General features: G+C 45.2%; 1 protein-coding gene across 1 annotated transcript in view; it reads right to left on the reverse strand.

The window, feature by feature from the left end:
- The window catches only part of MAP3K9 (mitogen-activated protein kinase kinase kinase 9), a 75440-nt gene that overhangs the window by 23270 nt on the left and 34424 nt on the right, over window positions 1–17746 (reverse strand). The window contains exon 3 of the mRNA XM_042990016.1: window positions 4786–4966. Within this exon, the coding sequence (XP_042845950.1) occupies window positions 4786–4966 (181 nt within the window). The remainder of the gene's footprint in view (window positions 1–4785; window positions 4967–17746) is intronic.

Genomic DNA, 17746 nt, shown 5'->3' on the forward strand with positions numbered 1-17746 from the left:
CCTCAAGCCTGCTTTCAGGATCTGTGGTTGAAAGGCAAGACCTGGAGGTTAGCCTTAGAACAAGGACACTTTGGGTAAAAGATGAATGGTCCTGCCCTGTTCCTTCCATGATGGACAAACTCCTACAATGGCCTTGCTCTTCCTTGCCGGCCACTTCTGTCACCATGAAAAGACCTTACATTAGATATTGGGGCTTTCGCTTCCCACTAAGAACGTGCCTGCATACCTGCAGCAACTCTGTCCAAATCAGTATAGCGACAGAAACTTTTGGCGTCTGTGGCAATAAAATCTGTACAATTTCAGGGCCATGCTGGAGAAGAAGCCTAGCAGGAATACAGGAAGTAGAAAACAGTAATGTTACTGAGAAGTCATGGTTTCCTAGGAAGAAAGGTAAGATCAAGTTGAGTGTGGCAAGTAGCTGATTGTCCCCCAAATCCACTCTCCCCTTCTTCCATCATAAGAGTTTTAGCTGGACACACAGTTACCCAGCTAGAGCCTACATCTGTCTCCCTCTTTTGGAGCCGGGTGCGCGCATATAACAAAAGAGCAGGAGATGTACACAACTTCTGGGTTGTCTCCAAATTAAAGACAACCTGCTTGTCATGGATAAGCTCTCTTTCTCTGTTTCTGCAAAATACAACGTGGAAGCAACAGTCACTTAGATGTAACCATTTAGATAAGAACAATGCACTGAGGGACCCGGAAAGAACCTGGGTTTCTGAAGGATCTCACGGGGCGCAGCTACCCCACAGCCTGGACTGGCTGAACTACTCTTTGAGTACTACTTTATTTAAGCCACTGCATCTATAGGTCTCTTTGTAATAGTAGCTTAGCCTAATTAATATATTAGCTATTCTCATTTAGCCTATAGTCAAGTAATGAAAGCGTTAGATTGAAGCCTATGAAATTGCTGTTTTTATATGTCAAAAACATTGGAATGTCACTACACAGTTCACACTGATGAAATCTGGCCAGATATTTTAAGGGAAGAAAACGCTTTTCTGCATGATAGTCACTTCACCCTATAATTAATGCTTGGGGATATACGATGCAATATACAGAAGCTACAAAACATCACTCAAAGAAATTAGAAAAGGTCTACGTAAATAGGAATATATCTCATGTTCATGGATTGGAAGACTTAATGTTGTTAAGCTGACAACAGTTCCCAAAGTGACCTACAGGTTTAACACAATTCCCATCAAAATCTCAGCTGCCTATTTTGGAGAAATTGATAAAGTGTTCCTAAAATTCATTTGGAAACGCAAGGCACACAGAATGGCCAAAATAATCTTGAAGAACAGCAAAGCTGGAAGACTCACATGTCCTAATTTCAAAACTTAGTACAAAGCTACAGTAATTAAAACAGAATGGTACTGGGGTGCTTGGGTGGCTCAGTTGGTTAAGCATCCAACTTTGGCTCAGGTCATGAAATCATGGTTTGTAAGTTCAAGCCGTTCATTTGTCAGGCTCTGTGCTGACAGCTCAGAGCCTGCATTGGATTCTGTCTCCTCCCCTGCCTCCCTCTGCTCGTCCCTGCTTATGTTGAAAGAAAGAAAGAAAGAAAGAAAGAAAGAAAGAAAGAAAGAAAGAAAGAAAGAAAGAAAGAAAGAAAGGAAGGGAGGGAGAAAGGAAGAAAGACTGATTAAAACAAAAGAGTCATACTGGCATAAGGATACGCACATAGACCAATGAAGTATAATTGACAGTCTAGAAATAAACCCTTCCATCTGTGATAAATTACTTTTTGACAAGGGTGACAATTAGGAAAGAACAGCCTTTTCAACAAATGGGGCTGGGTACAGTAGTCCCCCCTTTATCCATGGGAGACATGTTCCAAGACCCCCAGTGGATGCCTGAAATTGCAGGTGGTACAGAACCCTATAGATGTTTATTCCTATACACACATAAATATGATAAAGTTTAATTTATAAACTAAGCATAGTAAGAGATGAACAATAAAATGGAATAATTATAATATATTATAATAAAAGTTATACAAATATGCTCTTTCTTTCAAAATCTTATCATTCTATACTCACCCTTGTGACGATGTGAGATGATAAAAAGCCTATGTGATGAGATGAAGTGAGATGAATGATGTAGGCATTGTGACCCAGCGTTAGGTAATACTGACCTTCTGATGATAGGTCTGACCTTCCAGACTATGGTTGACCATGGGTAAATGAAACCATAAAAAAGCGAAACCACTGATAAGGAGGGACTACTGTAGTCACAGGCAAAAGAATGAAGTTAAACCCCTTACCTCACACCACATACAAAAATTAAGTCAAAATGGAACACAGACCTAAATGTAAAAGCTAAGAGTTTTATAACTCTTAGAACATGGGTATAGATATTCATAAAACTTGGGGATGGTTTCTTAACTATGACACCAAAAGCCTAAGCAAAAGCACTCAAAGCACAAGCAATCAAATAAAAAAATAGATAAATTGGACCTCATCAAAATTAAAAATGTTTCTGTTTCAAAGAATACCATCAAGAAAGTAAAAAGAGGGCAGCTGGGTAGCTCAGTCATTAAGCATCTGACTTCAACTCAGGTCATGATCCCATGGTTTGTCAGTTCGAATTCCACATTGGGTGAGCTCAAGTCCCGCTTCTGGTGAGCACGAGCCCCGCTTTGGGTGAGCATTGCCTCTCTCTCTCTCTCTCTACCTCTACTTCTGCCCCTCCTAGGATTCTCTCTCTCTTTGCCCCTCATTCAAAAAAAAAAAAAAAAAAAGAAAGAAAAAGAAAAAAACAAGAAAAAAGAAACCCATAGAATGGGAGAAAATATTTGCAAATCATGTACCTGATAAAGGACTTATATTAAAAATATATAAAGAACTCTTTCAACTTAAAAATAAGACAGATAACCAACCCAGTTTCAAAACTAGCAAAGGATTTGAATAGGCATTTATCTAGAAAAGATATACAAATGGCCAATAAACACACGAAAAGATGCTCAACATCAGGAGTCATTAGAGAATAAAATCCAAATTACAACGAGATACCACTTCATATCTAACTGGATAGCAATAATTAAGAAGACATATAATAACAAGTATTGAGACAATGTAGAGAAATTGGAACCCTCCTACATTGCTAATGGAAATGGAAAACGGTGCAGCTATGGTAAAAAAAAAAAAATAGTTCGGTCGTTCCTCAAAAAATTAAACACAGAATAACCATATAGCTTAGCAAATCCACTTCCAGGTATATACTTAGGGGAACTGAAAATCTATGTTAATCTATGTTCACACAAAAGCTTGCACAAAAATGTCCACAACAGTATTATTCACAACTGCCAAAAAGTGGAAACAACTCGAATGTTCATCAACTTATAAATAAATTTCCATAGGATGGAATATTATTCAGGTATAAAGAGGAATGAAGTTCTGACTCATGCATGCTACATGGATGAACCTTGAAAACATGATAAATGAAAGCAGCCAGTCAAAAAGACCACATGTTGTATTGATTCCATATATAAGAAATGCCTGGAATAGGCAAATCCATAGAGACAGAAAGTAAATTAGTAGTTGCTGGGGACAGGGGGAGGCAGGATTGGGGAATGACTACCAACAGGTATTGGGTTTCTTTTTGGGATAAGAAAAATAATTCTGGAAACAGATAGCGGTCGTAGTGGTTTGAATGGTAGCCCTAAAAAGATACATCCATGTCCTAATATCCAAAACCCTTATGTGGAACAGAATCTCCCCCAAAGTCTCAGAGGGGGCATAGCCCTGTTAGTACTGATTTCAGACTTCTGGCCTCCACACTACAAAGGTCTATTGTTTAAAGCTACCAGGCCTGCGGTAGTTTGTTACAGCAGCCTTAGCAAGCTGGTAACAATGCCGATTGGTACAAAGTTGGTAAATTTACCATAAACCATCGACTTCTACATTTTGAAGGGTGAACTTCGTAATACGTGTATATCTCAATAAAGCTGTTTTTTTTTTAATACACACATTCGTCATATACACACACAAGCTCACTTTACAACTCACCAGGAAGAAACAACTTCATAGACTGAAGTCCGATGATAACCATGGCCCTTTCTTTTGGTGTACCAAGGTGATGCTACTTCTCACAGCCAGGAGGATGCACCCTCTGCACAAGCTCTTCCTCCCATCAGTGGGGATTAGATTTTTAGATCCATGTGCCTATGACCTCTTAGGCTGACATTTACTAGGGGAACGGCTAGTCTAATCTGTGACTCTGCAGTTCTCAGTACAGGCTTGAGACCCATCTTTTCCCATTTCTGTATCAATGTTCAACAGACAGTGCCCTGACTAAAAGGTTAACCATATAACTAGAAAGCATAATTTCCAACCCACCAAAACAACAGAGATAGTGCAAAGAATACTCATCAGCAGAAGAGCTTAGAGTGAGAACAAGTCCAGCAATAACAGCCGCAGTTGCTAAGGAAGCCAGGGGGACCCCGTGGAAGGTCAGTCCCCAGGAATGCCTGGGTGCCCTCACCACCCTACAGTCAGAGATGGGAGTACACACTGCCCCTGGGATCTACTGGTCTTTCCTACGGAGCAATCACTAACACATAGAGGCGGTACCTGCCACAGCACTAAAGGAATTTTGGATAGATGAAGGCGTTAGAAACTGTCCCATGGCAACCTGGGAGTTACTACAGATTGCTGTGAAGGGGTCACTTAGACCTACTTGGGGTGTCTGGGAGTCTATGCATCCTCAGTTCTCCAAGTCCTGAAACACGTGTGCAGCCAAAATAGACCAGGGCGGCACTGCCCCTGACCCTTTGGACCTTACCTCCACACATCACTGCCTTTGGAAAACATGGAGGCACGGATGACTTCGGGTGCCATCCAAGCGTATGTCCCTGCTGCGCTCATCTTTGTGGTTCGGTGCCATTCTCGAGCCAGGCCAAAATCAGTGATCTTCAGAATCTTGTTGCTCAGGTCTCCATTCTCCACCTTCTGGAGGATCAATACTGGGAAGAAAAGGAACATAGAAGAAACCAGAAAGTCTGCGTTAATCACAGGGAAACCACCACTTACAGAGCCCTCCTGCCAGATTCTTACCCTCTCCTCTAGGCTCCACTGTGCAGCTACCATGGACTGATGGTAGGAGCCATCATTTTTGGGAAGATGTACCTACGATGCATCCATTTTCGTGGCAAGTCCTTTATCGGCATTATCATTAACTCACAACAACCTTATGAGGTAGGTACCATTGCCATATCCTTTTTACAAGATGAGGAAACTGACATAAAAAATCAACTAATAAGCCAGGACTGACACAGGCAGCCTGACTCAAAAGCCTTCCCTCTTAACCTTCACAGCACACAGCCCATTCACGCCCTATGGAGGGACCCGTGATGTCACAGCTGACCCTTCTGAGGAGAGGCTCCTTGGGCTTCCTATCTGGCCAGGCACCCCTGGGCCATAACCACTCTCAAACCACAAGGAATGGGGTGCATTTTGGAGGTGCAAGGAATCGATTTTCAAGGTTCCAGACAGTGCCTGCACAGTTTCCATGAACCTCTCCCAAGTTAAGTTTGTAAGAAAGCTGTCTCTCGGGCACAGAGATTTTCCTTTGATCCAGGAATTCCCTCCCCCACCCCCAGCCACTGAGAAATGCCTGACAAATTGAAGAAGTCAGAGGATACATGTATGTTCACAACCATGAATCTCTGTGTGTATGACCCAGGAGGAAAGAACTAGTTCACTGAATCAGTAATACTCTGGGCCTGTCTCCCAAGTTCTAACACCAAAGCACCACAGTGTGGAGCCATCTGGGCTCTCCTAGGACAGTAGCTGAGGCGGCTACCTCACCTACATGACAGCTTCAGCTGTCTGCATCCCCTTGCAGGAGTCAATCTTCCTAAAAAGGGCAAACACGCTAAGGGGCACCTGGGTGGCTCAGGTGGGTAAGGGGCTCAGGTCACGATCTCGTGGTTCGTGAGTTCGAGCTCCCAATCGGGCTCTGTGCTGACAGCTGGGAGCCTGGAGCCTGGTTCCAATTCTGTGTGTCTCTCTCTCTGCCCCTCCCTCCCTTGCAATTTCTCTCTCTGTCTCTCAAAAATAAATTAAAAAACAAAAAAAGAGCAAACACGCTAAGTGACTGAAGTGCTATATGCCAAGCCGAGAAGCTCTGAGCGGGCAGAGGGTACGTGCGAGCCAGGCCTCCATTTCCACAAGCAGGAAGGTTCTGAAGGCCTCATGAAAGCACAACCTCTCCCGGGCCGGGAGGTTCAGCCGGACGCTGAACACCTGGGATTCAGAGCTTTATACTCAGGACTTCAGAGAAGGTAGGAAGAGTCTCTCCCCATCCCTGCTCTTCAAGTCCAAATGGGAAGGGGAGGGAAAGGAATCCACTGAAGACAGAGTAACAAAAAAGTTGACTCGGTTCCTCCAACCACTCTGTCTAGGTAAACAATGAAAAAAATCAGTTCTGAGCCCTACTGTGCTGGGTCACACCCTCCCAGGGTTGACTTTCCAGTGACCCTCCTGAGGGCCTCTTCAGAAGGCTTTACCTTTACCTCTGAGAGGCAAACTCCTTCAATAAAGGGATGTGTGATGGTGGTACTCTGGGTACCATGGAGGGGTTTAGGGGTGCTTTTTAGGGCACAAGAGCCTTAGGCAGTTCCTTCAAGTCACACAGCTATACTTTTCTCATCCTGCCCCCAGCCTGCAAATGCCCACTGGATTGTTACCTATTGGAAGGATGGTTACCTATTGTTACCTATTGGAAGGACAAAGATCTTTCTGTCCTAAGTGCTTCTCAGAAAATCAGCAGTGAAGAGGGGATTACAAGCAGCTATAGAGCTGGAAGCACAAAAGAAAACAGTGCTGGCCCCTCCCTAGATCTAATGGACTAGGTCTCCTTCCTCCACACCCTCTCCCGGACTCCCCTGACACACCCCTCCCCACTCTGAGCTGAATGGATCCAAGTCTCTAAATGCTTGGACAGATTTAAAAAAAACTTTCTCCATCTCCTCGAATAACAAACATCTTTCCAGATTCTTCTGTGCCCCTCTCCCTGCTGGCAGATAAAACAAATATGCCCTCAAATTGCTGGGCCAGTGGCACTAAAGAAACCTACCATTCCCCGATTAGAGGCAGCCACCAGCTGCTGACCCTCTCTCTCTAAGCCACCCTTAAACCAAAGATTCAGAGCGAGCCCATCCCCTTACATAGCCAATGGGATTTAGTCTTATCACCCAAACCCCAGGTGCTGGGACAGGGTGAGTGGGAGGAGGGTAACAGTTTGATGATGCATCTAGAACCAGCTGACCTTCCGCAGATCCTAGGCTGGAAGGGGGAACAAAGAAGTTTAGGTTCTGTTACAGGACATGGGTTTAGAGAGAATGAATGGTACGGCAAAGATGTTTAAATACATTAGCCTGCCAGATGGCTGGAGAGGGATGGCAGAATGATGGAGATGGGGCAAGAATCCACCCAGGGAAGGTCTCCCTGAATACGAATGCCTTTAGACAGTGCAGGTCCAGCCTAGTTCCACCTAATCCCCACCACTCCCTGCTGACTTCTATCCAGCTGGCCTCAGACACAGATCCCCATAGATCGGACCCGTGAAGGCATCAGAGTTAGAAATCGCCGGCCATGGGGTCCTGACCTCAGCAAAGAAGAGACTGTCACCAGAAGCCAGCTAGTGATCCTGGCTACATCTATCTCTGCCTAGATCCAAAATATTTTTCATCACCTCCAAAAGGAAATCCATATTCATCAAGCAATCATTCCCCATTCTCCCCTCCACTCAACTCCTAGCAGCCACCAACCTGCTCTCTATGCATTTACCTATTGTGGATATGTTACATAAACGGAACCATGCAATATATGACACACTTAGCATAATGTCCTCAAAGTCCATCCATATTATACCTTGTATCTGCACTGTATTCCTTTTTATGGTTGAATAATATTCCACGGTATAGACGCCACCATTTGTTTATCTCTCCACAACAGACATTTCAGCCGTTTCAACCTTTTGATTATTGTGATTTAGTGCTGCTACACACACATATGTACATAAATATATTCATTTGAGGACTTGTTTTCAGTGGAATAATGGCTATAATGGTAATTCTATGTTTGCTGTTTCCCACGCCAGCTGTGCGTGGGAAATTTTTTTTTTTTAATTTTTCTTAAATTTTTTATTTTTAATTTTGGGGAGAGAGAGCGTGCATGAGCAGGGGAGAGTGGCAGAGGGATAAAGAAAGACAATCTGGGGCAGGATCCATGCTCAGCGTGGGGCCTGGTGTGGGGCTCAATCCCATGACCCTGAGATCATGACCTGGGCCTAAATCAAGAGTCAGACACTCAAACAACTGGGCCACCCAGGTGGCCCTTTCCAAAAAAATGTTTTAGTTGTGCCATTTTACACCCCCACCAGCAGTGTATGAGGGTTCCAATGTCTCCACATCCTCAACGCACTTATTTTCCTTTAATTTTTTTAGATAGCCATCCTAGTGGATGTAGAGTGGCAGCTCATTGTGGTTTTGACTTGCATTTCTCTAACGACTAATGATGCTGAGCATCTATTCACGTGCTTGTTTGCTGTCTGTATATCTTCTTTCAAGAAATGTCTTTTTGGGGCACCTGGGCGGCTCAGCTAGTTAAGTGTCCAACTCTTGATTTCAGCTCAGGCCATGATCTCATGGTTCGTGAGCTCAAGCCCCGTGTTGGGATGTGTGCTGACGGTGCAGAGCCTGCTTGGGATTTTCTCTCTCCCTCTCTCTCTGCCCCTCCCTGCTCATGTGCTCACTCTCTTTCACTCACTCTTATTTAAAAAAAATATATTTTTAAAAAGTAATGTCTTTTTGTTTTGAGTTATAAGACTTCTTTCTGTATTCTGGATACTAAACCCTTACCAAATATATGATTTGCAAACATTTTCCCCCTTTCTGTAGGCTGTCTTTTTCCTTCCTTGACAATGTCCATGGATGCACAAAAGCTTTTACTTTAGATGAAGTCCACTTTATCTGTTTATTTTGTTGGTCATGCTTCTGGTGTAAGAAGAATTCCATGGCCAAATCGAAGTTTATAAAGATTTACTTGTATGTTTTAAGAGTTTTGCAAGTTCAGCTCTTGTATTTAGGTCATTGATCCATTCTCAGTTCATTTTTGTATCTCATATAAGGGTGTCCAACTTCATTTGTTTGCATGTGGATACCCAACTGTCCCATTTGTTAAAGAAAATGGCTTTACTTTTAAAAACAGAACAGAGTAGCTGTCTCCCAACACACTTTCCCCAGGGAGAAAAAGGTTTAATCACAGCAACTCACTTATCTATACCGTTGCAGTTAGACCATTCTGAGTTTCTACCACTGACAAACAGCCACAGAACTAACGAATGATTATGCTTTACTTCTTAAAAAACTTAAGAATGGTTTATCAAAATCTAATGAAGTCCATCCAAGCGTGTTGTGTGGCCCTCACCTCTCATGACTAGGGCAGTGGAACAAATCCTGAAATCAATAAGTCCAGGCCTAAGTCAGTGGAGGTGCCGGCCAGGGTAAGGGGAACAGGGGGAAAAGGTGCATCTGAACCAAAAACCTACTGACTAACCAGATACAGAGGCTTGATGGAGAAGGGGGGGGTTTCCCATCTTTCAGACATGCGGGACAAGTAGAATAGAGGTGTCGCGGACTGAAGTTGAGAGGCACAGCCCTTTCAGGAAGCCAAGTACAGTTTGGGAAACATCATGGGTATACGGTGACAGTAACAAGAGTCAGTGTGGATCAAACAAACTAACAAACCAACACCCAAAAAGCAGATGATTTAAATCCCAGGCTCGACACTCCACATAGGACCCTGCACAAATTTCATAAACTCTGCATTTCTATTCTCGTTTCTGTAAAATGGGGATAAAGATTAAAGGTGATATAGTAACAAATCACGTGGCAGAGGGTCTGACACATACACAGCCACTCAGGACACTATAGCTATCATGATTACTATCATGATTAAGTGTCTCATGCATAAGTGGAAGCCATGGGACTCGGCGTTAAAGGTACTGAGGACAGGGGCGCCTGGGTGGCTTGGTCGGTTAAGCGTCCGACTTCGGCTCAGGTCACGATCTCCCGGTCCGTGAGTTCGAGCCCCGCGTCGGGCTCTGGGCTGATGGCTCAGAGCCTGGAGCCTGCTTCCGATTCTGTGTCTCCCTCTCTCTCTGCCCCTCCCCTGTTCATGCTCTGTCTCTCTGTCTCAAAAATAAATAAAAACGTTAAAAAATTAAAAAAAAAAAAAAAAAGGTACTGAGGACACTGGTGGGGAGCCTGGGAGTCCCTGACAGATGATAGCCATGCAATAAATTTTCACTGTATAAATAAATGGAATGGTTGATAAATTAATAATGATAGCTACCCATTATTGATCACTTGCTATGTAGAGGCATGATGCTCTTTACATAACGTATGTGAAGAGCTTTACATAAATCACCTTAGTTAATTCTTAAATCAACCCTGTGAGGTAGGTGCAAACATTCTCCCAATTCTACCCATGCTAAAGCAGATACAACAAGGCTAAGTGACGGATGGAGATGGGACCAAAGCCACATCCCTCTTCATGTGCTGTGCCATCCAGAGGACAGTAAGGAATCCTATGTGTCTTTAAGGCTTATCTCAAGTTCTGCCTGATCCCTAAACTGTCACTGGTTAACTAGTCTTCACTGCTCTCCCTTTTCCTGAATTATTCCTTCGGCACCCAAAATCAGTATCACAATTGAACTTTATATACTTCTTTTAAATCCTTCCCAATTGCTGCACGTAGGTGTGTCTCATCATCCCTGGAATGTGATGGATAGGACTCCTTGAGGACAAAAACCCCATTCTCTTTCTTCTGGAATCCACACCATTCCGTCTCCAGGAACCAGAACAGAGCCAGACTCTGAAAGAACTGACCCTTCACTTATTTCACTGAAGAAGTATCTTGTACATCTTCTCAGGCAGTCCACTTCCCCACCCTATGGGCACCGGGGGTGACACCCTCCAGTGTCATCCATCCTGAGGCACAAAGGGGAGCCGATAAGGACCAGGCAAGATAACGAGACTGAAGAAAGAGGAATGCTGCAGCCAAGGTTTACTGATGAATAACGCATCCACATCTGGCTGCTTCCAGGTCGGGTGGGGGTTTACAAGGAAAGAGAAACTAGAGACTCTGCCCTTAAGGGCCTTCTACGTACTGAATGGAAAGATACAAGACAGGGGCACCTGGGTGGTTCCGTCGGTTAAGCATCCAACTCTTGATTTCGGCTCAGGTCATGATCTCATGGTTTGTGGGATCAAGCCCCGCATCGAGCTCTGCACTGACAGCACAGAGCCTGCTTGGGATTCTCTCTCTCCCTCTCTCTGTGCTCCTCCTATGCTTTCTCACATGCATGTGTGCGTACTCTCTAAAAATAAATAAACAAACAACAACAACAACAAAAAGAAAGATACCAGACAAAATTGACTATCAGGTCAAGACAAAGGGAACATCAATAATAAGGGCCTACATTTTGCTACAAGGATAAGCAGGAGAAGCAGTCTTCTGAACCTGAGTAACCCATGGACATTATTCTTGATTATTTCTAGATCAGGATACCACTTATATACCATTAACTTAATAGTTTTCTTTACAGTGACTTTTTAAAAATTACTAAAAGAAATTTTATATTGTTATAAATGAAAAACAAAAATATTCTCCTAATAGCAGTTAACCTGTACAAATAAAACAAACGAAAACAAAAATCACTGTTATTAAGTTTCAGTAGACCCTGTTACAGGTCAAACTCCTTTTTTAAGGCCTTCTATCTCCATTAGAAAGAAGTGATTAGAGGTGTTGGAGAGTGGGGTGCCCGGGTGGCTCAGTCATTTGGGTGTCCGACTCTTGATTTTGGCTCAGGTCATGAACCCAGAGTCATGGGATCAAGCCCTACACTGGGCTCCATGCTGTGCATGGAGACTGCTTGGGATTCTCTCTCTCTCTCTCTCTCTCTCTCTCTCTCTCTCTCTCTCTCTCTCTCCCCCCCCCCGCCCCAACCCCGTTCCTCCCCTGCTTGTGTGCACACTCTCTCTTTTTCTCTAAAATTAAAAACAAACAAACAAAAGGTGTTGGAGAGGAATCAAGAAAGGTAACTATTGCCAAAGTGAATCTTAATCCTCCATGAATATAAAGAGCTTGAGTGACTTTCTGTGGAGCTCAGTGGTATTTCAAACTGACCACCTAAAAGGCTAGCTCCGGTCAGGTTATCAGAGGGAGAAATGAGTCAGGCAGGGGAGGCCACAGAGGGCTCGGAGTCTGACCTAATATCCTTTAGCTGGAAGCCAGGCTCTCAAAACTTGGCACAACTGAGGAGACACTCCCATATGTCGTAATGGCAAATTTAGCTTTGGTGGATGATTTATCATTTTGAGATTTCTTATTTATTATTCATCGCCATTAGCACAAGGGGCTCTGACTTGCTAAATGGTCACCTTGGCGCCAAGGCTCCGTCCCCAGGCCTTCATTCGCTACGAATGATTCAGCACCAGATTAAGCAGCTGGTCTAACTCTGTTCTGAGTGTTGTTGTGTTTTGCTTGGTCTAGTCTTTTTTTTTTTCTCAATTTATTGTCAAATGTGTAGACACATAGGAGAGTGTACAGAACACGTATGTAGTTTAAAGAAAATGAGAGGACAACTCCTATATCCCCATCTAATCTCCTAGAAGCTCTGTGTGTCCCTCCTAGTCACATCCCTTTCCTAGCTTCTGTCATTCATTCTCTTACTTTTATTTTTTTAACATTATTTTTTTTTAATTTTAAAGAATTCTTTTACTTTTTTAAACTTTACTTGTTTTTTTTTTTTTTAAGTTTGTTCATTTTTGAGAGAGAGAGTCAAAGCACGAGCAGGGGAGAAGCAGAGAGAGGAGACACAGAATCTGAAGCAGGCTCCAGGCTCTGAGCTGTCAGCGCAGAGCCCGATGAGGGGCTTGAACTCACCAGCCGTGAGATTATGACCTGAGCTGAAGTTGGACGTTTAACCAACTGAGCCATCCAGGGACCCCTAATTTTTAAAAAAATGTTTATTTATTTTTGAGAGAGAGAGAGAAAAAGAGCGTGAGCGGGGAAGGGACAGAGAGAGAGGGGAGACACAGAACCGGAAGCAGGCTCCAGGCTCTGAGCTGTCAGCACAGAGCTCGACGCGGGGCTCGAACTCACAAACCGCGAGATCATGACCTGAGCCGAAATCAAGAGTTGGGCCGCTTAACCGACGGAGCCACCCAGGCGGCCCTCATTCCCCTACTTTTTATAACGTTACCGCCTATGTATACACCCCTGCAGGATATGTTTTGCAAAGGCGAGTGGCCGGCACAAATGCAGCTGTGTGCACTAGTTTCCCAGGGCTGCTGTAAAACGGTCACGACAAATTTGGTGGCTTAAAACAGTAGGAATTTTTTCTGAATTCTGGAGGCCAGAATTCAAGTCTAAAACCAAGGTGTCAGCAGGGCTATGCTCCCTCTGAAGACTCCAGGGAAGGAAGAGTGTCTCCCTGCCTCGTCGAGCTTCTGGTGACTGCTAGCAATTGTAGGTGCTCCGTGGCTTTGGGCAGCGGTAACTCCAGTGTCTTCATCTGGCTGTGTGCCCTGTGCGTGTGTCTGTGTCTTCCCACGGCCTTCTCGTCTCTGCGTGTCTGTATCCAAGTTTCCCTCTTCTTACAAAGACACCGGTCGCTGGATTAGAGCCAGACTTCATCCGTGTGGCCTCATCTTAACTTGATCACATCCGCAAAGACTCCACTTCCAAATAAGGTCACAGACACAGGTGTGAACTCCTCTGGATTTTCTATTTCTAAATTCACTTTGACCTACCTCTGCTTCTCTGGTTGGGCAAAGAAAACACTTGTCTATCCGGTAAGCAGGGCAAGGAGGAGCGCCCAGGAGCTTCATCGACACATGAGCAAGACAGCTGAGTGTAGATAAGACTCTGGACCAGGCTTCCCACAGGCAGGCAGGCCTCAGGTTAAATCAATGTAACACCAGCAGCAGCCGAGTTGGCGATGACAGTCCCGACTCACACTGCAGGATGTCAACTGCCCAACCTCTAGGTCTGGGGCACAGCCGTTCTCCTGGGCTCTTTCTTCACAGTCTGCGGGGTTTTTCCTGCTGTGTTAATCCCTGGGTCCTGCAGGGACAGGACACTGTCTCTCTCTGCTGGTTTCTTCTCTGGCTTGAGTGGTGTGCATTCTCCAGTAGCTCCTTAGAAAGAATGCACGGAAGGTACTTGTTGTTGTTGTTTGAAAATGTCTATATTCCATCCCCATACTTGGTATAAAATTGGAGATTTCCGTTCACAATTTTGAAGGCATTATGCACCATTTTCTTGCTTCCAAGACTGTTAAGAAGCCTCAGGCCATTGAGCCTCGTGATGCCTGTAAGTGATGTCTTTTTCCTTTGGGAAATTTCTCCTCTCTTCTTCGTCCCCTGTGGTCTGAAATCTTAGAGGGATGTGGCTTGAGGTGGGAACTTAGTACTTTGAAATCTGAGCACTCATGTCTTTCAGTTACAGAGAATTTTCTTGAAGTGTTTTACTGTTAATTTCCTTGCCTGTATTTCTGTTTTCCCACTCTAGAGCCTCTATTATTCAGATATCGGGCTTTCTAGACTGGTCCTCCAGTTTCCTTTTCTCCTCTATTTTCCCCATCTGTTTTTTCTTTTTGCTCTTTAGGAAATGTCATCACTTTACCTTCGAACTCTTCTATTGGGTTTTTCATTTCCCTATCATGGTTTTAATTGCTAAAAGAGCTCTTTTTCCTTCTCTGATTTTTTTTTTTTTTTGGTGCTTGGCATCAGGTAGCTGTTTTTTTTTTTAATACGGGCACAATATCTTTTCTTCTACCCCCGTGTATCACCAATGGTTCTTTTTTTTACTTCTTTGTTTTCTCCAGTGCCTTTTGCCTCAGCTGCTTTTCCTATCTGTGTTTTGGCCTCTAATGCACTTTCACTCAGAGTTATAGCAACCCTTGGTTGTCTGTTTGCGGTTAAGAACCAAACGGTGCTTAGGTTTAAAACAATTTTTTTTTTAATGTTTATTTATTTTTGAGAGAGAGAGAGAGAAAGAGACAGAGCATGAGCGGAGGAGGGGCAGAGAGAGAGGGAAGCACAGAATCCGAAGCAGGCTCCAGGCTCTGAGCTGTCAGCACAGAGCCTGACATGGGGCTCAAACTCATGGACTGCAAGTTCACGACCTGAGCCGAAGTCGGATGCTTAACCGACTGAGCCACCCAGCTGCCCCATCCCTCCTTTTTTTTTTTTTTTTTAAATTTTTTTTTTCAACGTTTTTTATTTATTTTTGGGACAGAGAGAGACAGAGCATGAACGGGGGAGGGGCAGAGAGAGAGGGAGACACAGAATCGGAAACAGGCTCCAGGCTCCGAGCCATCAGTCCAGAGCCTGACGCGGGGCTCGAACTCACGGACCGCGAGATCGTGACCTGGCTGAAGTCGGACGCTTAACCGACTGCGCCACCCAGGCGCCCCTCCTTTTTTTAAATAAAACACCCATACCCTCCACTGTGCTTAGTCCCCCTGTCTAGAAACTGTTAACCTCTTCCAAATGGAAAGGCGGTCGGTGGAGGAGTGGAGGAGAAAGATCCATGGGACTCAAATGCATTGCACAGCACTGCTACCCAATCTTGCTCACTTTAGGACCTCACTTGGCCCCAGCTCCAGAGGCGCCTGGGGCTGCCAGTTGCTAGAATTTTTAGGAGTCTGTGATATAAACTGACTGGTTCTTTGCTTTCCTGTCAGTTTAAAACGATCTTTTTCAAATGTCCTACGTCACCTAGTTACCATTCACCCCCTTGTTTTCCAGCTTCCAAAACTTGGTTGTTGTGGCCTCCTCTCCTGCCGGCCTCGTGAGTTCCTGCAGTTTTAGCTGGGTTTTAAGAGTGAGCACCCGGAGATGTAGTACGTGTACGTGTTCAATCTGCCATCCCAGCCCGGGATCCTGCCTTCAGTTTTGCTTGTTTTCTTGGTGTAGGGAGAAGGAGCTGGTATAGTCTGTACCCAAAGGTACCTGCAGGGGCTTCCCCTTCGCTTGGCTTAGTTCTTCCACCTCTCCAGTTACGGAGGTTCTCCTGCATCTTCCCGCCAAAGCCCAGACCTACGTCACAGCTTCCCCTCTCTCCCACCTTAGCAAAAACAACCTCTGAGCTGCAAAAAGGCAGAAAGAAAAAAAGGAACAGTTGAAGAGCCAGAACGTCTGGGTTCTGGCTCCACCACTGCCGATCTGCACCAGGCCCCCGTTCCCCCTGCTTCTGACATTCCGAGTCTGTAACTCCCTGAAAGCAGTGTCGGTCTTTCCTGGGGCCAGCCAGGCCCCACCACCCATCCGAGTGGAATAACAGCTAAACCAAAGGGCAAAGAGGAGTCAGGCAAGATGACTCTACCCCAGAGAAAAGTCCCATTCACTAGACGCAGCCAGGCCTTAGGGCACCTGAGTCAGTGCGTGAGACATTTGCTTCCTGCGGCCCGTTGTCTCCAGCGGAGGAAGGAAGAACTCGGGCTCTAGCCCCACCCAGCAGCCCAGAGTGCCAACAGGTCCGTGGCTAACATGGAGCCACCTCCCTGCCAGGCTAACTCAGCAAGAACCACGCGGAAAAGCTTGCCTCACGGACCACTACCGTGAATGCATACCCTGGCCTCTCCCGGCCCCTGCTGACCCTCAGCCCACTCTGTCCCTCCAGGCAGGGCCAAGAGAGGCCAAACTCGCTTACTGAGGCAAATGATTCACCACCTAGACTCCCCGACTCTCCGCCTCAGCAGGTGCGGCGCTGCCTGGAGACGGCCAGGAGATGCAGCCTCGGAGGCCCCAGCCAGTTCAGCAAGGTCAGCAGAGCTCCGCTGGGTTCCACTGGCACGACCGGCAAAGCTGTGCTTCCCGGCAACACTCAGCGCGGGCAGCCGAAGGCCCCATCAGAAGTGCAGAGAGGTGAGAGAACCGGGTCCTCGAGAACTTAGGATCCGCCCTCTCTTGGTACAGAAGAGGCAACCGAAGGAAACAGAAGAGGAAGCCCGTGGATGTGTGAAAGCCCTGCTGGAGCAGCCAAAGAGCACTCGGCACAGTGACCTTTGCCTGTCCCAGAGCTAGAGCAAAGCTGAACCACGATGGCTCCCTTTCTATGCCTGCAGCGTGAGGAGGCATAATAGGTGCTCAATAAGGACTTTTCTTGGTTGAATCAATAAATGGATACAGGGGCACCTGGGTGGCTCAGTCGGTTAACCATCCGACTCTTGATTTAAGCTCAGGTCACGACCTCCCGGTTTTCTGAGTTTGAGCCCCACGTCCGCTCTGCATGCTGACTGTGCAGAGCCTGCTTGGGATTCTCTCTCTTTCCCTCTCTCTCTGCCCCTCCCCAAATAAATAAATACATTTTAAAAACTTAAATAAATATATAAATACATACATGCAAATCATCCCAAAAGGTTTCTGACTGAATCAGTTTACACGGTGGTCCCCAAACTTGTTTGAGGGCTGGCTACGTCGGAATCACCAAAGAAGCTACAGCAATGGCTCCCAACCTCTTGAAATATGTCCTTTCACCCTTAGAAAAAATGCTATTATGATGACAGATGTACCTTTAATGTTGATTAAGAAGAAAATACGACTCAGAGCTAATGTTCATGGGAGCTTCAGTGTGCCGTGCACTGGGCTAAGTGACTTACATCCATAATCTTACTTTGTTCTCTCAGTAATTCAGGAAGGCACTTTCAGATGTGGAGACTGAAATCC

This window comes from Panthera tigris, chromosome B3 (genome assembly GCF_018350195.1).
Source record: "Panthera tigris isolate Pti1 chromosome B3, P.tigris_Pti1_mat1.1, whole genome shotgun sequence".
Classification (NCBI taxonomy): Eukaryota; Metazoa; Chordata; class Mammalia; order Carnivora; family Felidae; genus Panthera; species Panthera tigris.